The sequence below is a fragment of the Amphibalanus amphitrite genome, unplaced genomic scaffold, assembly GCF_019059575.1.
Source record: "Amphibalanus amphitrite isolate SeventyFive unplaced genomic scaffold, NRLGWU_Aamphi_draft 000449F_arrow, whole genome shotgun sequence".
Classification (NCBI taxonomy): Eukaryota; Metazoa; Arthropoda; class Thecostraca; order Balanomorpha; family Balanidae; genus Amphibalanus; species Amphibalanus amphitrite.
This window is the reverse complement of record NW_024881943.1, coordinates 121,550-145,726: the sequence shown is the minus strand read 5'-3', so window position 1 is coordinate 145,726 and position 24,177 is coordinate 121,550. Positions and strand designations below refer to the sequence as shown.

Sequence of the window (24,177 nt, the reverse complement as noted above, 5' to 3'; positions counted from 1 at the left end):
TGGCCTGTGACAACTGACGATGACCTGGAACTCAGTCGGTGGTAAAGGTCACCAAGACCGCTACGTCCTATCGCCCCTTGGAGCCAAAATAGGATCGCGGACGTCAAACGCTGCCCTCCCCGTCTTGGCTTGCCATTCATAGTCCTTTTCTGCCTTATGTCACGACCCACGGCTGGATCACTGAAGCTGATTCGTGGTCCGTCGCTCCTAGCACGTACCGTTCCGCCGTGCTGCGACTTCGCTGGCGTCCGTACGGCGCGCCGCCAGGGCAGACCTGCAGAGGTGTGACGTCCAAAACGCGCCATTACTTTGTCGGTACCGGGGGCGGGGGCGCGGTCTGCAGTAAGGTGCCCCGGGCGGGAGCGCAGTCTGTGGTGGGGTGAATGTTGATGGGGAGGGGTGGGGCGGGGCGCTCTCCCACGGGTCCGGGCGACCGTCGACCGTCGACCGGTGGCCGTGGGAGTGTCAGGACCGACGCTGGCGACAGACTAAACACGGCCCGGGCGACGTCATCCGATGCCGACGGACCGACCCAGGCTGTCTCCGCCGACGGACTGTCCCAGGATACCTCCGCCGGCCGACGGACCCCCCCACCTCGCCACTCGTCACAAACGGGACAACATCCGCGCTCAGTGTCAACAACGGGCAGCAGTCGCCCCACGGAACGACACAGCCGTCCAGCGCAACCCTTCCTCCGTCCCCTGACGTCCACAAACGGATCGTTAAGACTCGGCAATGTTTACCTAAATGATAGTCCGTAGCGCGGCTCACTAACTTGACAGCTCGTTGAGGGAAGTGCTCTTGTGGCTGACTGCGAAGTTGTGCGCGATGCAGCCGCAACATTGCAAACGGTGGCCACCCGCGCCGCGCGGCGTCTGTCGCTCAGTTCTCATGACAGTCTCGGACTCTGGAGCGCAGCCCGTTTGTCTCGTCGTGTCGAGTCCGTTTGTCGGCTCGTTTCGTGGCTCGTCGGGCTCATTCGGCTCATTGCTGACCGTCCAACCAAAGAGACAGGAACGACGTGACTGTCTGGAGGCCGCAGTCGATGCCTTAAATCGCTGCTCGCATACTACGCAGCGATCACGCGTAGTTGGCGCCCGTGCCGGTCATGCCGTGCTGTCTCCTGCACCCTGGCTCCCTTCCCCCCACCCTGCACCTACCGCCGCGCTGTCCGCCGTTTAGCGAGGCGTATGGTGAGAACTCGCCTTGTTCCAAAGTTCCGGGACACCATCCGGCTCATATTGCCGGCCGGGGTCACCCCTGCGCCCCCTCTGACCTCCGACCCGTCTGACCTCTCTGACCTCGGCCGCGCTGGCCACAGACGCCACCGACTGCTGACTGGCCGTGGCGAGCTCTCCGACCCGGGCTCGAGCCGGGCATCTCGGAATTTGACAGGGGCTAGCTGCCAAACTCGCTAAATTTAGCCCGCGGAGAAACGGTGGCGGTCATCGGCGGACCATTCGGGTGTCTGGCCGGCGCGGCGGCGACTCTGTCGTCGCACCGACGACTGAGCGAATGTCGACGGAGCTTTCTGGGGACAGTTCCGTGACCTTTCCTGACCCCGAGCGGAAACGGTGGCCGGAGCGGCCATTTGGTCGGCGGCGGCCGGTCGAATTAGACGGCGCGTACTGACGCGCTGGGTACGGACAGAACACAGAGCGAGACAATACGGTCCGAATGGGCTGACCCTTCACCTGACCGCACTGCGGTGAGACAAAGGGGACCTAATGGCACAGCGGGCCGCGCTCTAATGGACACTAACCATGGCCGATGTGCGACAATCAGGGCCGGTCGCCCCGCCGCGACCGCCGTGCGCGACCGTCACCGGACACAATCAGCGCCAGGGCTAATCCTTCATCAGCACACGTCTGGGTCAACTCGCCAACAAGCGGCGCCGCATTGTGGAAACGAGGTGCCCAAATGGGCTGTGGGAATTGTGGCAGTGCATGGCAAAGCTGCAAAGTGGGCCGTGGGGTCTCGGAATTTAGCACGGGTAGGCGATAGTTAGGGACCAGCGGCTTTCTCAGCACTGCGGGCAATGTGTGCCGCTGTAATTGTAACGGTGTGCTGCGGCCCTATGTGGCTTACACTTTGCTCATGGCGTGTTGCGTGCCTGGTTGTCCGTCGGCGGCCGTGTGATAGCGGCGTCGGCGGCGTGTCTGTTCTCTCACCGCTCGGCGGCTTCTCTGCTCCGGCCGCGGACGGCTGCAGACCGGACTGCGGTCCTCCCTGGCCCGCTGCCTCTACTGTGACGGTCCTTGTGACGCCCGCTAACGCCACGCCTCGCTCTGTTGCAGGAACATCGTGTTCAACATCAGCCTCACCGACTTCACCGAACACCGCGAGGAGCGTCTCGAGTGGTACTCGCCCGAGCACGACGTCCGACTCTGCATCATGAAGGGCCTCAGCGAGGTGAGCTCACCGGACGCGCGTCCGATTTTGGCAGGCGTTACACATGTGTTCGTAACCTACGAACGGTGTGGAAACGCGGCCACCGCGCGGAGTGTTCTGCGGTCTATATAAAGTGCAGCGCGATAATAGCTCCCTGCCGTATCTAACCCATCTACCCCTGCGTCTAGTTTGCCGCAATCGCACGCGCTATTGCGTACGCCCTGACCGCAGGCCCACGGTGAAAGGCGGCTAATCCGGCGCGGAAGTGGCCTCTTTGCACAACTGTGGCGCGCGCGCGACAGATGTGTGTACTGCGGGTCACACTGTTCGCTCCAGTGGCTGACTGTCGGACCGAGACGGTGTAAATGAACACGGCACACTGTAATAGCGCTGACCTCGCTCGGACGAGCACGGTCCTCGTTCTGGCGCTGCGATCGCTCCAAACTGCCTGCCGGGCCGAGCTGCTCACGGGTGCCCGGTGGGTGCCGCGTCACGGGCCGGGGTGCCGCGCGGGTGCGTCCGGCACCCGACCGTGCTGGATGGGCTCACCGGCCGCGCCCCGCAATGGCATCCGGCACCAAGCGTGTACGATTCACGAGGCTTTCCACCGCCATATCGCGGTTAACGAGGTCATATTTCGTCCGCGAACGGCGCCGCCGCCTGGGTGCCGCGTCCATCACAGCACTCCCGCTGGTTGTTGTTTTCGTTGTCGGTCCTATATCGCGCGCGCCTGTGTCGCGGCTGGACCCCAGTGCGTCTCGGCCGACGTCGAGCGTTGCCCTGTCGCCTCTCCGCGCCGTGAAGCACAAAATCCCAGCAGCTGGCGCGAAGACGTGCCAGCAGTCGCCTCTCTATTCAGTGAGCACTGCGCCAAACGGAGGTCGGTGGCTCGGCGTAGCAGCGTGTCTCCATTCATATGTAAGCCGGCGCGGCGCGTTCAGAATGACGGGTCCGCTAGAGGCGCGTCGGCGTGCGTCGACGCCCGCTATCGCCGCTGCTATTCCATGCATAGCCGACTGGACTGCTGGGGCTGCGGGGAGGAGGGGGCGTGCCTGCCGACCGATCGGCTGCACGGCTTCTGTCGGACTGTGGGCCGCCCTCTCCGGCTCCCCGCCGACCCGCCCACCGTCACCGCCCAGGCACTGGAGCTGCTGACGACCGAAGCAGGTCACGCACTGCAGACTGGCGGGGGAGCGCTGGGGGAGAGGAGGCGCCGCAGGGATGCAGGTGGTCTCGATCCGATATATTGGTCTGCTACAGAGGCAGCCGCCGGAATCTAACTTCCACTGCAGCTGTCACTCGATACGGCGGCACCGTTTTAATCAAACGAGTTGCCCCATCGCTTCAGCCGACCACTTGGACCCTGCAGTGCCTCTCTGTTTTATCTGCCGTGTTTGGAGGCCCACTCCGTACGAGGAGTGACGCCGGGTAACGTTCAGGAGACACGTCACACCCGTCTGACCACATGTTGTCACCGGGCCCAGCCTCAAAACCTGTCCTCTTACTGTCGGCCGCTCATGTTCAATGGCCGTACACGAACACAGGCTCACACTCCCAGAACCTGGCCCGAACGTGACGCCCGCCGCGCGCCAGCACACATAAGCCCGTTTTCGTAATTTGTCACCCGCTTTAGCTAATCCGCGAGGTGCGCCCGAACGTGGCCCACGTTACGATATACGTGTCGGCGCTACATGACTGTGGTATTCTGTTCGCAGGAGGCGTGTCACAACTACGTGCGTGTGCTGGCCAAGAAGTCGGACGGCGAGCTGTTCGTGTGTGGCACCAACTCGTACAACCCGAAGTGTCGCAGCTACAGGAAACAGCCGGTGGGTGTCGTCGGCGTCACGTGACTGGGAGGGTGACCCGGGGGTGACCCGTGGTGGTTTGCCGGTGACCCTGACTGGCTGCACCTGGGAACAGACGGACGGAGTGCAGCGTCACGGCTTCCACGGACGGACGGCCGCCGGCCACCACTCCCAGGCACTTACTGTGCAGCGCGCCCTCTGCCCAACGCCTCCGCTCTCCGTCTCTGCCCTCTCCCCCTCTCCCTCTCTCTCTCTCTCTTTCTCTCTCTCTCTCTCTCTCTCTCTCTCTCTCTCTCTCTCTCTCACTCTTCCTCTCTCTCCGCCGTTTTAATGTGCCCCCTTCTCTCCCACCAGTCCCTCCTTCTTTACCTCTAAATCTCTGTGTCGTTTCTTGCGTGTCCCCCGGCAATTAGGACGTGAGTTATTTCCTTCACCCTTTAATGTGTCTAGCCGTCCATTCAGGGCACATTCGCTTAGTGTGACCCTCTAGGTCAGCTGGGTCAAGTTGGATTTACAGTGAAGGATTCAGCCTCTCACGTTTCCAGACTTTATTTCCATTATGTTACTTAATCCCCGTACGCCACGTAACGTCACGTTCACGTAACGTTCCGTCACGCTAAAGACCGATCGACTATTTGACTCTGCCCAGGGCGTTGCTATGTCCCACCGCGAGCATGACATGGGTCATCGACAGCACTGCAAAAACTGGGCCAATAAAAACCGGCCGCCACAGGGCAAAAACTCTGACCTGGCCGGACCGGTCAGACACGTCAGAGCTGTGGCAGGTGCGTGTCACCCCTCCCTGCGGCCTGACCCCCCCCCCAGCCCGGGCAGGAGCCACTGGACAGCTGTCACTCAAAATCCCGCCGCGTTTGGGAGGGCTCCTCTCATACCTATGTTTTCCCGTCCCTGGGAAACCCATGGTGGCGGTGTTTGCTATAGCGCAGTTGACTTCCTGTCCTTTCTACGCCGGAATGAGGCCCTATTGACAAGTACTGTCGGAATGTGGGACGTTTCCTGGGGCTGGGCCGTCCGACTGTGTCCTCTGCGCACCGCCCTCTGCCCGCCCTCCACCCGGGTCCCAGGGCTTACCCTGTTTGCCCGCGGGTTGCTGACAAAGCGAGCACCTCAGCCGCCTCGAATTGTGTTGACTGGACGGAAATTCTCGCCGAGAACCGACTGCCTGTCGTCAACTCGGCTGAGCTGTCGGGCCAGTGAAAGAGCTGCGGCTCGACGGCCCCGCAGCTCGACAGTCCTGAGGGATCAACTGACTTAGAGATTTTATCGCGGCTGTCACCAGAGAATTGAGAGTGACTGTCCACAAAGTATCGTGCTTCCAAGAGTGCTGATATCCGATGCTTTTTCTAGAGCTGGCATCACATTCTGCATTTCAAGCTCCTGTTCGTTGAAATGTTGAGCGCAGTTCAGAATTGTGTCTCTGTGTCTACTCGAGTTTGATTGCGTCTTCCGTGCCAGTGTAATAATTCATTGTGACCTTTTCAGGAGCTGGGCTACGTCGCTGAAGGGAACGACGTGGACGGCAAGGGAATCTGTCCGTACGACCCGCACCACAACAGTACCGTCACATTTGTCGGTGAGTGCTGGCCACGGTCAACTGACCCCCTCCTCGGTCAACTGACTACACATAAACGTGAAGTTCGGCCGAGTTTGACCCCATCCCGTCAATGAACACGCCAAAGTCCGGTCGCGTCGCCTATTGGAAACACCATGGGGGCCGGGTCGCCGCTGAACATACCAATAGCACCCATGTCACATCGCCACAGCGTATCTCTCTATAGACGTCGCCCTGCTTCTGAGGCGTGCTCGCCCGCTCGATGAATGTGTTATTGGAAAAGTTTGCCGAGTCGAGTGTTCCGGCTGGATGGCCCCCAATGGACGTCGGACAGCTGGTTGAGACAAGTTACGAGCCGAGACGTAACAGCTGTCAAAGTTGTTGGGCTGACCATGGCTCGCGAGGTCTTTACCGAGTTTACTGACGCCGAAACTCACTGGGGCGGCGCCTCTATGATGAAGTGAAGTTCGGCCGAGTTTGTTAGCGCTGTGAGGTTACTAATGCCCATCCTGGGAACGCCTGCGCCGCGCTGGCACCGGGAGCTATAGGGGAGCAGGTGGTTTTCGTCCCGACAGGTCTGTTAAATCGGACTTTTCTAAATGCGGCACTTCGCCTGTGAAAATCTGACTACAGCGACGAGTAACAGATGGGAAATCGTCCAATTTGTCTAAGCTACTATCCGTTCTCGGGAGGCTGCACGGCTGTGCAAGATAAGCTCTCAATTCCCACTCTCATCTGACGAGTTAATTTTCATCTGATAGCTGGTGGAGGGATCGCGGGCGCGCAGCGGGAAGGCCGTTTTTTGTCGTCATTTTCCTCCAGTCACGCGCGCAGCTTTGGGTGGCGGGCTCGCCTGTGGTTCGCCCGAGGGTCACTCAACTCAACCCTGGCGCACCCGGGGTTCATATCCGGGACCGTGCGCCGCCTCCCCGGCCAGTGGCCACCGCCGGGTACCCTCCGCTACCTGCTGATCTCTAATCGAGACCCGTCGCAGAAACACAGCTCGGCTTTTATCGCGGTGGGCGCGCGGTGTTTGGGTACCCTTCGGACCACCGATGGTTTGAGGGGTGTATGTAGAATGCAGACTCTGAGCGGCCGGGAGGGGGGCGGGGATGTCGGCTGGGACGGAGCTGCTGACGGTGTCAGCTGGTGTCGGCGGGTCGCTGCCGACCGCTGACCGCTGGCCTGGTCAGCAGTGCTGCGGCGAGCCGTGCCAGCAGCCGGCCGCGCCGCGTTTTTAGTTGGTGTTTTATGGCACCACAGTGGTCGGTGAGCTGTGACGGCGGCGGCGACACAGCTGCCAACCCACCCCCGCGTCTGGTCCACAGTTAAACGTCACCGGCATCCAACGTCCGGTCCGTGGTCGAAACGTCATGGGCAGACGGGACGCCGCTCATTGAAAACGCACGAGTGATTTAACGATGACTACAAGGAGAGGTTTATGGCTGTCTCAATTTTGATGAACTATTTGTTTGACGACTCGTTTTTTCCCCACAGATGACCAGCTGTATGCGGGAACGGTGGCTGATTTTGCCGGCTCGGACCCACTCATCTACAGACATCCGCTCCGCACCGAACAGTTCGAGCTGAAACAGCTAAATGGTGAGTCTGACGGGGTTTATATTCACAAGGTTAGAGTAGATGAACTTTAAAGGGACGGAGACAGGTCACTAAAATATACGATAATTAAGAATTTGTGCGTGTCAAACTTATGCGTACCGTCCGTTCATTAGAATGGCCTGGTAGCGCGCCGCACAAGTGGTGCACAGACGACACTTTGAGCCGCGATCGTGGTCGTCCAGTGTGTGAATGTGACTCCTGACCGAACGGGATCGTTGACGTCGCCGCTGACGCCCTCGCGGCATGACGGGTTTCTTGAGGATCGGCTTGCGTCGCGATTTTGTCTTCTTTGAGCACTCGACCTCGGATGGTGCCTCGGTAGGCGCACTACTGATGTCTGAGTCGTCGCCACCGTCTTGGTCTGGAGTCTCGTCGAACGAGGCATCGTTTGAGCTACCCGGCAGTGAGTCACTTTCATCTGAAGGTTGTGCTCTCTTGCGACTCATTCGTTTCTTCGGTCGCACTGGTGCGCATACTTGCTCCTCGTCTTCTTCTTCTTCTTCGTCCTCATCCTTTGGTTCTTCATATTGATCACCGCACATATCTGAGGAGCCAGCTAAGCTTTTGTCATCATCGCTCTCATATTCGACCTTCGGTTTCATCCTGACCTGTTTTCGTGTTGCTTTTTGTCTAATTTTGACAGGTTTCACTTTCGGTTTTATGCATTTTTCTTCGCTCCTGGCTCTAGATCTGGATCGAGACCTTTCTCTCGATGGTGATGGGCCGCTAGTGCTTGGTTCGTCGGGTTCCATTTCTGTTGAATGATGCCTTACATCATGCTTGGGACATGGTGTACTGCTAGTAAAGATGCTTCTTAAAGCATTTAGCATTTCCACACATTAAACATTGCTTAAAATAAGGAAAATTTGGCTAGGTCATTATGTAAAGTAAATTTGTCGATGTGCCGAAAAATATTTTGGTTTTGTCGTTTTTTTTTGTGGGTGAATGGCGTAATATGTCTAATTCATCGGCCAAAATCACAGACAAAATGTTTTGAACACCGCGTCAGTTGATTTTAGAGCTACCTCGTGGCATCGTTAACGGGATCTTCTAATAAAATCAGCACGTTCTTATATCTTGTTGCTTGCAGCTGTTTTTTCCCTAATCGAATTCGAATTGAAAACTTGAAGTCGTTATTTTGGCATCCGTTTCAAAGCAATAAGTGCTCATTAAAACGTATTTACCGTTGATGAAGCATGGTAATTATCATTGATCAAGTTTCATGCCTCAAGATTTTGGATAGTAATAGTTCACTTACCAGTTACCACTAAAATATTCCTGAAAGCGTGGCTTTATTTAACGCCGCCGCCGGCTCACGTGTAGCTATTTGGCTTTCCTGGTTTATGTCGGTTTGTTTTATCTGCCTTTTATCTTAATTTCCTTCACGCCGCTGGGCTCTGAATAGGATGTCTCTACCATATCATCCACTCGCAGGCAGTGAGCTCTAAATCGCACCACAATCGTCTTATTCTCCGCGGTCACGTGGCGCTATTCACACGGGCCGACAGTCCGTGAAGCTCCATTCATCCGCCGCTGGGACGGGAGTCTCGGTGAGGGGCGCCAGTGGTCCCGGTCACGCGCCGTGGCCTCTCATTGGACCGGTCACGGCTCTCCTGTCCGGGCACCTCTGACCGGCGCGGCGCCGCTCCGGTCGTACTCTGACCGGCTGAAAAAGCCGTCCGACCGGCCGCCTGGGTACGGTAGAGGACCGGGGAGGGCCGCAGAGTGTAAAGTCACCCGCGGCGCCCGGTGCAGCGGTCATTAGTATTCCGCGGTGGCCGCGCTGTCTGGAGAGAGTGGCTCCGGACAGGTCGGCGATCGACGACGCTGACGTTACGACGTACGTCCAGGTGGGCGCCGTGCCTCCCCTCTCTCTCCCTCTCCTCTCGTCTGGACCTGCACCTCTCTCCCGTCTCGTGTGTACTCGTCCGCTTCTGCCGGCCGGTCGGACGGTGACTGGCTGATCAGTGGCCAGATCGGCCGGTCCCCGGGGCCGACTGTCCGTATGACTTGGCGACCCGCCCGGCTGCAGGGCGCTCCAACTAGACGCCGGCGTCGTCACCGGCTCGCGGCGGCGGCACTGTCAACTCACAACTCTCTACTCTTCTTAGAAGCTCGGAAGCGCGGCTTATGGCTCCCAAAAACCGCCTGCCGTGCATCCATCCTGGTATAATCGAGAAAGTTTTAAGCTGGATAAGCTGGATGAGCCTGCACTTGCAGACGGTGGCACTGCCGGCGAGCGCTGCTTATGTTCGTGTGTGTTGCGAGTGTTGTTGGTCGATGGCGTAATTTCAAAGCGTGACGCAGGCACATGGTGTTTGGTAACACACGGACCCGTTCGCTGCGATCGTCCGTGACGGTAAGTCACGGACGGTCGGTTCGTGACGCCACCGTGACCCGGCGTGACGAGGGCACGACTGTCGTTACTTACGACTTACAGATGGAGTTACCGAGTGGTTTCGGTGTTATATGAAAACACGCGCAGCTTTGTTAGTTGAGTTGTTCGAGCGCAACACTGATGGCGCAAACATTCAATCAACAAACAGCAGTAAACAGCACACAGCGCAAACAAACAATCAAGATTGTAGCGGCAGCAGCGCACGCCTGGAAGTTATACTGACCCGCAAATCCGATGGGCAGTTTAGTGCGCATTGCGCCCACTAGATGCCACTAGTAGTGAGCGCCTGCAGCTATGCTGTACCGCCTGACACTATCGGTAATACGTTACTGCGGAGCGCGAGGCATGTAATCAAAAACAGCTATGCGTATGCTGTTGATGTGCAACTAGCAATATTCACGGTGATATTTAGAGCATCTATATCAATGAAGTAAACGTCATCATTGAACCAGGTAAATGTTTCACCTCCAAATAATGTCGATTCAAACTGAATATGGCCGGTATTTTTATTCGATCCGAGGTCATCGTGTGTCACTAGCTGGCAGTCATTAATTGTCCTGAGCTGACCTGTTAAAAATAGCGTGAATTCCAGAGTGGCCGCCATTTGTTACAGTTTTTATCATCCATCACTGGGTGCGGGTCGACTTCGGGGACAGAGGGGCGGCGCGGCGGGGTGTCCGTGCCAGCTCGGACGCCGACCGATGACGTCAGCAGACGGAACAGAGCCACTCCGTCTGGCTCGACTCCAGAGCGGGGGGCTGCGCGCGACTCAGCCCAACTCTGGGTGCCGGGCAGAGCAGTAAACACAGGCAGCGCTCCTCCCTGCCCCACTCTGCCCCTCCCCACCGAAAAACCCCAGAAACCCCAGCTCATAGATCAGAGGGCGCCGTCTCAGGTCAAACGGAGCACTGGGGCTAACGGCGTCGTACATCTAATGTTTTCAGGATGTTACAACAGTCATCATTGGTGCCATGAGCCGGAATATTCTCAAATTCAACCCTGCGCCGCCTAACCTGACCCAAAAACGAAGCCGAAATCACGGTGATCTTCGGCGCCGGGTAGCGTGTCGGAGCGGTAGCTGGTCGGCCATAACTTCTGGCCACTTGGCGCCGCTCCATAGAGGAAGCTCTCGCTCGCTCAACTGCGTAACGGTACACATTTAACAAGTGGCTTATCTCTAACGAATATCGCCGCCCGTGAATTGCCGCTCCGAACCGTTCTCGGCCGAGACACAATGGCGTTTTTTGTGTTCCCCGGAACGGTCGGTCGGTGGTCGGCCTGGGCCGCGGTATTAATTGATTTCCACCGTGCGGCAGGACTGGTTCTCCGTGGCGTGGCGGCTGGCGCCACGCCGTGCTGCCAGGAGCACTAAGTGGGTTGTCGGGCCGCCTGCGGTCTCCAAACCGGTCCCGTCTCGTGGCTGTGGGCCGTCTGGGCGGACCATGCCGTCCGTCAGTAGTGAGATTCTCTCTGAGGAGAGGAAGTTGGGCGCAGAATTTAGATGCGGGAGGCCATCTCGATAGAAACTCTGATTCATAGTCTTTGTGACGACATGGAGTGCTGTTTGAGGAATCCTCCTGGTAACGTTCACTCGTTGTGTGTACTTGTTTTTAGAGGTTGTTTTGTTTCCTGGCGACACGGTTGTTTGGACCACCCATTAGGCTCGTGTCGGCGGTGTCGCCGAGCGCAGCGGCCGACAGGACCACCCCGGGGTGACCTCTGACCGCCGGGGTCACGGACCGGCACCTGACCGCCTCAGCCGCACGTGTCCGCTGCCATGATCCGGGGGAGGGAGGGGAGACTCCTCCACCCGGCCAGAACTGCCGAGCTGTTACTGCTGGCTGTGGCTCCACTCTCACATCTGGCGGCCTGGCTCCGTCTCCATGGCCGGGTGTGTGTCGGTCTGACACCCCGCACTGGTCCGGCAGTCCGTCTCAAACCCCGCGGGACCCGGCCGCAGGCGGGCTCCGTCACAGTCCAATCCGACGCCTGGTGATGGGCTCATCCATCGACTGTTCATGCGGTGTTCTCGTGTCAATTCGGTGCGGTTCAGCGGAGCCCACTGCCAGCTGCAGAGGCAGGACGCTCCGGGATGATGGGCACATTGCTCTGCCTGCAGTTCGCACCTCACAGCTCCAACACAACATCAATACAAACACCAACACGAGTCTTTTAGCCCAGAGTAATGAATTATGCGTTAGCCCTTAATATCCATACGATCCCGCTTTGTTTTAGCCCGCTGTCTGCTGGTATTACGTCTCACACTGATGAACGTAGAAGATAATGAGAAACTGATCCCGGGACCGAGGGGAGCGCGTGCTATAGCTCATCTGACTACCTCAGTATTGGAGTGTGTGTTGATGAGAGAGCGCATGGGGAAACGTCGATAGCGACGACTGCAGTGCCGACAGCGATCTTGTGTGATCTCGACGGGTGCCTTTTACGCAACAAGGCCTAGTGAGACGTTATTGGTAAAGCTTCGCGTGACTGAGAGAAATATCACTACCCAAAAGAGAGCCAATGAGCCACACTGTGCGTGTCTGAGATACGTAAGACCCAGATGCGTTTTAGGACGAGGAGAGAGCGGAGGGGCAGCTTCTGCGCGGCGGATAGCCCCACCCCGAGGACCTCTGATTAGCCGCAGTCTCACCCAAATCACTGCCTCTCTCCTGCCGGAGACCGACCATCTCGGACGGCCGCGGACCACCCAGCCACTGCCCGGTGGCCGAGTTCGCGCCATGATTGCCGATATTAAAGCCACTCGGCGGCGGGCCGGGCCAGGCCGGGTCCCCGCGGCCGTGGCCCACTGGTGTGCGCCAAATTACCGCCCGTGATCCCGCCGTGCCGGCGGCCACCTCCCCAAGAGCGCCCTCCGGCCTGGGTGGTCCTTTAGCCGCGCCGCTCTGATTTGTAGCGCTCGCAGATAGGGTCAGCGATATTGGGGCAGTGGGCCTTCCAAACGATATTTATGGACCACAGGTAATAACACTGATAAATCCGTCAAAAGTGATTTTGGTGAAGTCGACTCGGTTTGAGGTCAGCGTTTATACGAGCTGCGAGGCCAAACCCGTTGTTCCGTGATGTGTTTGTCTGTGTGTCACGGTCTTTGTCGGTAGTTCCGGGGCATGTGCGGAGCTCGAGGCCAGTTTGGTTTATTCCTGTAACCAGCTGTATTGACTGTTCACGCTGTCACACCTCGAGCCAAACACCAGACGGGCCAGTGGAGTTACACCAGCGGTCAGCCCGTGCCCGCTGACACAACCCATCCTCACCACCAGGGACCAGTCGCGGCTCACCAACAGCAAACAGTCCACGACACAAAGACGAACCCTTTGACGGGCACTGTACCTGGGGTCAGATACTGCCCGCTGTCGGCTATCGTAGGCGCTGTCACAGCTCACAGGACACACCCCTGTATGTGATCTGGCGTGTTAAGATTTGTGTCTTTGTGCTATCGATCAGCAGTCTGACCCAGCCCTGCTTCTGTTTCAGCTCCCAGCTTTGTCGGGTCGATCGACCACGGAGACTTTGTCTACTTTTTCTTCCGAGAGACGGCCGTCGAGTACATCAACTGCGGAAAGGTAAACACTGACAGCCTAGCGGATCACACGGCTTTTTTTGGGTAGTGACAACTCGCTCCGTGTGGCCTGTCCTGAGAACTCAGCACAAAGTCTTGCGGCTCCTCTCTGTGACAAGTTGTTTGACAACTGAACTGTTCCACCCAGTAGCCGGGTCTGGCAACCAACCCTGTTCGGTAAACCTACTAAAAACTCGCCCGTCGATCTGGTAACTACCTGACGTAACCCCGCCCGCTCGATGTGTAGGTATGTGTATGCTTAGACATACACTTGCAGCGTTCGGTAAACATTTCATGGAAACGCCGTGCGCCCTGGGACACCGCCGAGCCGCCTCGGTCGCTGTCGGTGACCGGGCGTCCAACCTGTGACCACTGCCCGACTGCCTGTCCAACTGTCCAGGACCGGTCGCCAAACCTGTGACCACTGTCCGACTGTCCCCTGTCCAGTGACCGGTCGTCAAACCTCTGACCTGCTGTCCGGTTTTAACTGTCTGCTGGCCACTGGGTCATTGTCCGGTGACCTGTAACGTCGTCCGATATCCTGTAATAGCTGGTTGATCCTTTATCCCCTCGTCATCCCACCTACTACGGTAGATGACGGGGGGGGGGGGGCAGCTAGACAGATAAGCTGACCGCAGTGTGGTTTGGTGCACGGTGACGAAGACGTACTGTCGTAAACAAGCCACACCTTTATTGTGACCAAACCGGCCGGGGAGGACTGGAAAACCGACGGTGACGACTCGCTAAGCTGTCGGCTGGGTTAAATGGACACAGGTCACCGCACTTCTACGAGCTGTGCTTATTTTTGGATGCATTTGTGTTACAAGGAGGTCGTGCTTTGCCATTGTTCTTCCCTATGGTGTGGTATGCCATGTACTGGATTTCTCTAAACTGTGTTAACCTCTGAGCGGTCTGTGACCTCCGTTGACCCCGGTGTTTCGTGCCCTTGCAGCGTGTCTACTCGCGCGTGGCCCGCGTCTGTAAGAACGATAAAGGTGGCTCGTACAAGTACCGAAACAAGTGGACGTCGTTCCTGAAGTCGCGGCTCAACTGCTCCATCCCCGGAGAGTACCCGTTTTACTTCGACGAAATCCGTGAGTAGCCAGCATGTCCAGCCAGCATAGGAGAAGTCGTGCCAGATTTGAACTGTACGGAATCCTTTGACGGTTCGTTATAACCAGCACATTTGACCACAAGGGTTCCGCTCACACTTGAACGCGCGCTATAATCACCAGTCACCACCCTTCCCCTCTCTCGCGCCCCTCCACACGTCAGCGTGGTTCAAATCCCCCCCTTCACACACACACGGCTTCTGTACTATAATCAGCCAATTCATCACGGTGCGGGCGACGGCATTGCGGGGTCACATGACCCCGGACACGGCCGTGGTATGTACACGCCCGCCGACACGTCACGTGACCGCGCTGAATGGGCGGGCGGCCGACGGAGGGAGGGAGAGGGTCGAACTCGCGCTGGTGCCACGCCGCCGTCTGCGGGCCATATGTTCATCTGCGGTTAGCATTAGCTCCCCCTCTCCGGTATCTGTTTACCACTCAGCGGGGCTGGGCTGTGGTCCGGGGAGGGGGGAGGGGCAGGGGCTGACCTTGGGCGCCGCTGGCCCAGGTCGACCTGTGGCCAATTGGCTGTTTACGGAGCTCTGATAAATGGCCCCTTTAGAGACCGGGCCGCCGCCGCTGTGATGCAGCTGAACGCTCCATTAGGTTACCAGTGCAGCCGCCAGCTGCCTGCCGCTCGTGACCGTGGCCCTGCCCGTGACCGTGAATCTGATCGTGACCGTGACCGACCGCGGCTATGACCGCGTGGCCGCGATTGGCAACGCGCAAAGTTTAGCGAAAAGTTTTTAGTTACCAGCTCATTCGGAAACTTTCCTGTTCGTACCTCGTTGATCTTTCTGCTCTCTTCAAAGCTCAATGATCGGAATGATCCATTCACGAATTTAACTTTTGTTTCCACGATCCTGCTGGTTTCATATCCTACTCAGCAGGCTCGTGTGAAAGACACGTTGCCGAGAGGGTGAGCGCACCCTCCCTGCGGTCTTGTCGCACCAGCCCTGCCCCTCCGCGCTGACCGCGGCGTCTGTTTGTCTGCCCGCTCGATGACGCCATCACGGTCTGCAGCGGCGCGGAGCAGCCGTCCTCTGAAGCGCCGGAAACTGCCGCCCTCGTTACCCTCCTGTGCTCTGGCCTGATGACGCTGCTCTGTTTACGCCCCTGGGCTGGCTCGTTTGAGGTGCAGAGCGCCGGCCAGGACAGGGGATGGGCGTACCTAACTCCAGGGCCCAGACTTATCATTTACGTCATAATCTGCAGGGTGGTGTTGGGTAAGACGAATAAACCCAGTTCTGGTAACCTGGATCTGACTGCAGTGCGGAGAAAATAGCGTCGGAGCGGGTTAAACCGCGCCGAGTCGGCTGTGCCCGGTTTAGTTCAGCCGAGAGATGATGAGGCGGCTCCCTGGAGAGAGATTATAGCGCCGGCTGGTGCACTGTTTGGGAGGGGCCGTAATCTGACGAAATCAGACCATCAGCTGACGGGAGACGGGTCGGACGGTCAGCTCTGTTTGTCCTCGAGTCCCGTCCGTCGGACCGTCTCACGGTGCGCCCACGGGTCGCCATGGCAACTGGGTGATGGTATCGCGATGGGAACCGACCAGATCGGTTCGCCGTGTGAACAGTAAACGTCGGTAATGATGAGAAGTCTGGGCGATCTGCGGGATGGCTGGTGCTCACACATGCAAAGTGATGCGATCAGACGCCTGGGCAGACATCTCTGATGTTCGCTGTCACCCCGTCCTGATAAGAGCGGACGGACGCCGAGGTTTCGACATGACCTGCCTCTGGTGATTCTGAGTGAGCAGTTACAAGGGGTTAACCATTCCGCGCATTTTACTGCGCCTGCCGATCTTGTCGCTCGGATAATTACGAAACATTTCCAGAGGAGGCACGCATGGCTCGAGATTTCGTCTCGACTCAACACGTAATTACGATTAAAGATCTCCCGAAACAAGTTCACGTCAGTGATCTTCAAAGGCGGCGACAATGTGTTCGACCTTGACACATAATTGGGCTTGTGGCCGCTGACATTGCTCTCAATTGATTTAACTTGTACCAATCTGGGACGGGACCCGGGAATCATTTTTCTTGATACACTGACAGGAGAGTTCTGTCGAGATATAATCCACCGCACACGATCGTATTACGGTAGCCTTCGGGACACATTGCTCGGTAAATTGTGATCTAATGGGGAAGAAAATCGGTGAGACGATCCGTCCCGTCTCCAAGTCAGTCACCACAATCCCAATTTTCCCGGAGATCCAACTGATAATTTAACACAATTTCTTGAGTTCGGGGACGGGGCCAGGACCATCGGCACGCTCGTCTCCCAGTCATCTCCCACCGCTGTCCATGTCTCCCCACTCTCCACCCGCGCCCCTCTCCCTCATCTTCCCCTCTGACCCCCTCCGTCTCTCCCCTCAGAGTCGATCTCGTCAGTGCAAACGGGCGTCCACGGCGGCCAGCTCGAGGACGTGCTGTACGCCGTATTCACCACACCCGTCAACAGCATCGCCGGCTCGGCCGTCTGCGCCTTCCGCCTGACCGACGTCATGGACACGTTCGAGGGCAACTTCAAGCACCAGGACGACATGAACTCCAACTGGCTGCCGACCACGCACTCGCAGGTGGGTGTGAGAGGAGCGGGCGGCGCCAGAGGTGGCGGAGGACGCCGAGGTTTGGTGATGTCGAGGCATTAGTGCAGTGGGTTTATGTGCCTGGTATGGTGCGCTATTATGTCAGTGTGGCAAAGCTTCTGTTGCTGGGCATTCCAACAAGATTGTTTGTTTGGAATTATCCAGCGATGAGTGGTGTGACATTTATGGTCGATCATATTTGGTGTGGCTTTGCTGTTGATGCTGCGGTTAACAGCAACGGAAGCTCAAGCTGATGTCATATTTTTGTCAATGAAACCCACCCACACGTTATCCCACAGCTGCTTTCTCCTCCCAGCACACCCTCTGACCTCGCTGGCTACCCCGCTGCCCTCAGGTTCCGGAGCCGAGGCCGGGACGGTGTGTCAACGACTCGCGCTCGCTGCCCGACGTCCACCTCAACTTCATCCGGTCGCACCCGCTCATGGACTCTGCGGTGCCGACGCTGCACGGTCAGCCGCTCCTGATGCGGACCAGCCTCCACCAGCGCTTCACAAAGATCGCCGTGGACCCGCAGGTCCGCGCCGCCGACGGCACCCTCTACGACGTGCTCTTCATCGCCACAGGTGAGGATGGGAATGGAGAGGCGTGACAGCATCTTTGACAGTTGCTGATGGACTCATCCGTCAAGGATTTTTAATCCCCTGAAGTCCTCGTCACTACCGATTGTTTGAGCAAAAGTGACGTCGTTTCATGCTTCACGGCAGCATTTGTTTCTTCCGTTGTTCAAGCGTTGGTGCCGTGCCGTGCTGCCGCCGTTCCACTGACCCCTGTCCCCGTCCCCTCAGACGACGGCCGGGTGCTGAAGGCGGTGAACGTGGCGTCTGGCGCGGCACGTCCCACTGCCGAGCCGCTGATCGTTGAGGAGCTGGCCGTGTTCCCCACGGCGGCCACCATCACCAACCTGCTGGTGTCGCGGCAGCCCGGCCAGCCGCCGCGGCTCATAGTCGTTACCGACGACGAGATCCGCGCCGTGCCGCTGTCGCGCTGCGGCGCCGGCCGCGTGGGCCACTGCTCGGCCTGCGTCCGTCTGCGGGACCCGTACTGCGCCTGGGACGAGATGGAGCGGCTGTGCCGGCCGCTGGCCGACTGGCCGGCCGGCGTGGAACCCCTGCAGAACGTCACCGGCGGATATCACCCGCGCTGTCCCAGAGGTGAGCGGCGTGTGGTCACCGCTGGTGATAGCGGCTGGTGACGGCCGGTGGTGACCGCTGGTGTCGCCGCCGCGTCTGGCTCGTATCCTATCGCTGGTGCTCTGTCCTGTTTCGTCCAGACGAGCCCATCCGAGCCGAGCACGGCCTCGCCCAGACCAGTGTTTAGATAGAACGGTACCGTTTGCATGGGCTCTGCACGCACCGATCACGATAGACTAGCGGCGTGACTTGAGAAGTATCGCATGGTGTCGCTGGCCATCATCTGTGTCGTCTTGTCTCGGTTCATCGCCAGTTTGATGTGTAGACAGAGAGTAGTAGTGTTCGTGGTTTTGTGCGGCAGTGCGCAGATAGCCTGACTACGTGTTCCCTGCTTGCAGGCGAGGACCGCGAGCCGAAAATTCTCTTCCAAGAGGCAACGAGTAAGTCAGCTCTTTTGTCTTCTTTTTTACGTTCCGCTTTTTTCTATTGGTGTTGAGTTTCACGTCGTGTTGTGTTTGCACCGCACCGGCGCACCCGTCCGTTCTGATTTCGTCCGCTTTGTTTCTGCCTGCCTGGCCTGTGGTGGCGTCTTGTTCAGTCGCTGAGCACCGTTTCTGGTTCCGCTTGTTTTGTAGCCGCGGCCAGTCCGAGCACCACGCAGAGCGCGCCGGTAGCGTGCGACTGCGCCGGTTCCGCCGCCGACCCCAGCACCGCCCCGGCGGCCCCCGGCGGCGAGCCGTCCGAGGATGAGGACGATGGTAAGCACCCGCGCCGCACTGCGCCGCGCCGCACACGGTCTGAGCTGCCCCGAACACTGTAGGACTGGTCAAACCAGCTGTTCACGGGACACGGCATGTGGCGCAGGTAGTAGTGACTCACGCGGCGGTAGCACTATGCTAGTTTGTTCTGTAAAAGCCCGTCTGTCTGCACTGTGTTATGTCCGTTGTCCCGTTATCCCCGGCGGGGAGTGTCAGCCTCTGTAGTACGATCGGTCCCCCTCGCCGCCGGCGCCTGAGTTTACTCTGCGGTGTGTCACTCACCGTCCGACGCTCACAATCGCCGCGATATATCAGCGTTATCAGCCTGAAACGGCGCCGCGAGCTGTGCCGAATGGCTGTCGGCTCTCAGTGGCCGGCGCTGGGCCCCACCAGCCGCCCGGCGCTCAGTGTCAGTCATAGTGTAGGGAGGAGCTCGTCGTCTTGTGTATTCTCACAGACATACCAGCTGGGGAGGTACCACTGGTATGAGGCAGCGGCGCTGACAGACTTATCTCCGTTCACAGGAAACGAACTGGACCGGGAAAAGTACGAGGCCGACGAGGGGCAGAGGGTGCTGGACATCGTCGAACGCACCAAGTCCTTCCAAGGAGCCGTGGCCAAAGGTGAGCAGAAGTAACGGATCGGCTTGATTGTCTGTATCACATCACCCGCAGCGACGTCAAGAAGCTCAACTTTGCTGGATTAAATTCCAGTCTATGGCTATCTGCGATAGGAATGGTGTCAGCCTCAAAAAAGTATCCCTGCTGAATGTAGGCCCCTCCCATGATGGCATCGTGAGTGTGGGATTTTCACCTTATCTATTTTTGACGTTTACGTTTGGGTTACCAGAGCAGGATACGGCGAAGTTAATGGTTGTCAGTGTTGGAATTACGAATACTGGCGCGTCTTTCCCATTAGGTCACGCAGTGATTCGATTTTCCCGCGGCCCGGGCATGATGTCATGAATGAAGCACATTGCAAGAACGTGATTCGAGTTGCTGACGATCGTAGAGTTTTTGTTGGTAGACCACACACGTTAGAAACGGCGTCTTTTCACTCGCACTGGCCGCCTGCTTTTACAATCAAGCGAAACGGTCTAGGACCAGTTTGGTTTAGAGCCGGGTTCCGCACTAACCCCCGTCCCTCCCCTCCGCGCAGAGTCGCGCTACTCGGGCCGACCAAGCGGCGTCTACACGGCCGAGACGCTGGCCATCGCCGTCGTCAGCACGTGCCTTCTGGCCGTGCTGGTCGGCTTCGGCGCCGGCTGGTGCGTCTCGAGACGGTACTGGCGCGCGCGCGGCGAGCCCTACTACGAGACGCCGCACCTGGACCGCCAGTCCAGGATGAAGCAGCTGGAAGCGGCCGCCGCCGCCGCGCACGTCGTCGTCAAACCAGACAACAGGTGAGAGAACAGGGGAGGTTCAGGCAGTGGGGTGCCGCACTGTGTGCCGTGGTTGTAGGTTTGTAGTTTCGGTTGTAGTTTCCAAACCATGCTAGGTGCATTGTGCGATGTTGCGCAGTGTCAGGATGTGAATGGTTGCCCTGTTTGCGTGGGAAGTTGCTGCCACGATCGCGTGCGACCGAACGCTGGCTGAAGTCACTAGACGAGTCATTCGCAGATCGCGTGATTGGAATCGTATGATGGTTATCAATTATTGTGGCAGGGTCAGACGGACAGACCTGATGTCACGACAACTAACGGAAACTGTCCAGCGCACCGGTTTTTCCTGGGGCATCTAGGCGCACGGGCTCCACGCCCGCTCCCCGTGTGTTCACCGAAACTTATGATTGATGTGTCCACATGCTATTTTGCCTCATGTCAAAGCTTTTCCTTGTCAATGATTATCAGTAATATCAGCTGTCATCGCACGCCCACGCTACTTCCGTGACATCACTCCAATTGACGTCACACATCCACATCACCGTACTGACGTCATCTCCTCCTTCGGCAGGTGCGAGCGCAACTTCCACACGGAGCCGGCGTTCCTCGTCAACAACGGCGGCAAGCAGATCAACTTGGTGGTCAACCAGACCAAGAACAGCAACGGCAAGAACGCCAACTCGGCCGCCGACAGTAAACCGGTGCAAAAGGTGCGCAAAATGTACTTGTAACTGGGTGCCGCCGCCCGGGCCGTGCCGCCGCCCGTGCCGGGAGGATTGGACTGAGTTCTCAGCGTTCCCGACGGAGCAGTGCTGGACACTGATGGAGTCGGGGGAGTGTTACGAGGTGTAGTGTCTGTTGGGGAGGCCCACGCCGCGGGTCGGCTGTGGGCCCCAGAGTGATATCCGATGCTAAACCGAGCTTCCGTGGCGCGTCGCCAGCGCGCGGCTCAGCGACCTTACTGAGATTATCGCGGCGGCTGGCCGGCGGTCCGACGGTCCAATGGTCCGTGGTCCACGGTCCAGTGGTCCGTGGTCCACGGTCCTGCGGTCCGCGACCCAGCCCGGCCAGCCCCGCGACTTTTTGAGCCAGCGGAATCGCGAGTGAATTTTGTGACTATTTTTCTCGTCGAGCCTGTGTCCTGTATCTTTTGTCCCGCCGTGGGGTTCGTTTCTTTTATGGAATTTATTTTTATATAGCACGCGGGCAGCTGTGGGCGCCATCCCCGTACAAATGCGTGTGCGATTTCTCGTGTACCTCCTGACTTGAGTGTGTGTGTGGTTGACTTTTTTCTCGGTTTGAGGCGCTGGTGGGACCCCTGGATGTTTGAGTGTTTGTATACCGCCGCTGGTCGGCCGGGCGCCGTAGGTGATGCTTCCCGAGATACACACACTCCTAAAGACGGGGCACAACGCTGCTGTTCATAGCGCATCTGTAAATACCCATTAATTATCGCGATGTTGTATACATAGGTACTGATGACGTGTTGCGTATAAATTGTGTCACCGAGTATGGTCAGTCTCCCAGTTTTCTGAGCGCGGGTGCTTCTGTTTGTGTGTGTGTGTGCGTGAGGTCGCGGTGTCAGGTGCGGTGAGGGGTCTGTGTGAGTGCGATCATCCTGCAAAGTATTCTCACCCCTCATCCCGTGCTCCGGGCGTCCGGGGCACTATTTAAGCCGCGCTGGGTCGCTCGCGCAAGTGAGGTCCGTATCTGTGATGACAATGAGGGCGCCTCTATCTGTGTGCTACTGTCGTGTACGAACGCCGCGCGCCCGGCGCCGCTCTATACGATCGTGTCCCGTCCGGTATTAGGCGCGCCGGAGGAATCCTGAATGTACACTCGGGGGCAGATTGATGTTCCACAACTCTTTATCCACCGGGTTCCTATGGCTCAGCATTGGCAGCAGCCGCCTGGTACCGGTAGACTGTGCCGCTTCACTTACTTGTCAAGCGGCACAGCCTACCCACACCGTATGCCACCGGTCTGGGTCGGTGGCTGTAAGGCGATGTGGGCCGCCTGTGACGTCAGCGCAGCGGTGAGGGCCGAGCCCGGAGGCATGGCTCGGGTCGGCGCGGCGCGGCGGCTGGCGAGGGCTAGGGAGTGAGGTGGGGTGGGAGCACGGACCATCGCGCGGCTGAGCGAGTGTAGTTAACTTTCGCGTCTCAAGGCGCCAATTATTCTACCTAACAATTGTGCTAAAGCAGAACTGTTAAAATGTCCTATCCCCAAGACAGCGCCTATCATCATACTTGCCATGCACATTACGACACACTTAAACGTGACATTGGGACAGCCGATAGAATTTATATCACACGTGCATCGAGTTGCGGAGCTACATTGTTTTTAACAGATATGTATTAAGGCCTTGATTGAGCTCATTGGTGTCTATTATTTCGCACAGCAATCGTCCAGAGACGTGGGAACTGAGGTTTTTGGATAGCGCGGCGTCCCAACTCTTATGTTCCTCTAATGTGTGGTCGCAGCCACCAATAGCAAACCGTTCCATCTACGAACAAATAAGTCGCGCACCTGGGACGGTTCGAGCCGGGTTTCTCCAACCGGTCACCCCACGACGCTAGCCTGTATCCACTGAGCTGCCGAAACCAGCGACCACCCGCCGCGGTCAAACGCGATCAAATGTCACAATACTGTCATTGGCGGTCAGCGGGTGAATGTCATTTTGTTTTGTGCGGACGAGGACCATTCTCGGTAGCTCAGTGGATGAACGCTCGTGTCGTGAATTGGCCGGTGGAAGAAGCCCGGTTCGAATCCCCCTGAGTGGCCGACTTTTTGGCTCCTAGTTGGAACGGTTTGCTATTGGAGGCTGCGACCACATATTAGATCAACAGTAATAATCGCTTTAAATTGGAGCGTTGGCTGCGGCACTACTCATAACCCCCAGTTCCCTACGTCTCTGGACGATTGTCGTGCGAAACAATAGACACCAATATGCTCAATCAAAGCCTTAATACTAATATGTTATACAAAATATAGCTCCGCACCTCGATGCACGAGCGACATAAGTTCTATCGGCTGTCCCATTGCCACGCTTAAGTGTGTCGTAATGTGCATTGCAAGTATGATGATAGGCGCTGTCTTGGGGATAGGACATTTTAACAACTGCTTTAGCACAATTGTTAGGTAGAATAATTGGCGCCTTGAGATGCGAAAGTTAACTACACTCGCCCAGCCACGCGATGTCCGTGCTCCCACCCCACCTCACTCCCCAGTCCTCGCCAGCCGCCGCGCCGCGCCGACCCGAGCCATGCCTCCGGGCTCGGCCCTCACCGCTGCGCTGACGTCACAGGCGGCCCACATCGCCTTCCAGCCACCGACCCAGACCGGTGTCATACAGGTAGGTAGGCTGTGCCGCTTGACAAGTAAGTGAAGCGGCACAGTCTACCGGTACCAGGCGGCTGCTGCCAATGCTGAGCCATAGGAACCCGGTGGATAAAGAGTTGTGGAACATCAATCTGCCCCCGAGTGTACCACCGATCATGAATGCTGATATTAGGCGATGTCGGCGGTCGGCCGCGGGGGAGCGCTGGTCGGGCGGGTCGCCACGAGGCGTCCAGTGCCTTACAGAGGAGCGACTCGCTCCAGGCAGGGAACGGCCGAGGTCAGCGCGGCCCGAGCGGACGCATACGGTCTACGGGAACGCGGTCGATGTTGTGTATTGTTCTATATAGTGTACATATCTGAAGATTATGAGTTGTTTAAATACAGTGAATGCCATGTCGATGGTTTTTTAAGAGTTCAAACGCGGATATCGTGGAAATCGGCTGAAAGAAATGGAGAAGGAAGAGCAGTACAAC

The 24,177-nt window shown here is 57.8% G+C and overlaps 1 protein-coding gene across 1 annotated transcript in view; it reads left to right on the top strand.

The window, feature by feature from the left end:
• LOC122391692 (semaphorin-1A-like) overlaps positions 1–24,101 on the top strand; it is a 68,610-nt gene extending 44,509 nt beyond the window's left edge. The window contains exons 4-18 of the mRNA XM_043385871.1: positions 2,298–2,412; positions 4,107–4,217; positions 5,700–5,790; positions 7,267–7,371; positions 13,280–13,368; positions 14,317–14,458; positions 16,861–17,063; positions 17,428–17,656; positions 17,879–18,244; positions 18,622–18,663; positions 18,859–18,981; positions 19,506–19,604; positions 20,140–20,383; positions 20,934–22,194; positions 23,847–24,101. Of these exons, the coding sequence (XP_043241806.1) occupies positions 2,298–2,412; positions 4,107–4,217; positions 5,700–5,790; positions 7,267–7,371; positions 13,280–13,368; positions 14,317–14,458; positions 16,861–17,063; positions 17,428–17,656; positions 17,879–18,244; positions 18,622–18,663; positions 18,859–18,981; positions 19,506–19,604; positions 20,140–20,383; positions 20,934–21,093 (2,119 nt within the window). The 3' untranslated portion in view covers positions 21,094–22,194; positions 23,847–24,101. The remainder of the gene's footprint in view (positions 1–2,297; positions 2,413–4,106; positions 4,218–5,699; positions 5,791–7,266; positions 7,372–13,279; positions 13,369–14,316; positions 14,459–16,860; positions 17,064–17,427; positions 17,657–17,878; positions 18,245–18,621; positions 18,664–18,858; positions 18,982–19,505; positions 19,605–20,139; positions 20,384–20,933; positions 22,195–23,846) is intronic.
• Positions 24,102–24,177: the final 76 nt, after the last annotated feature.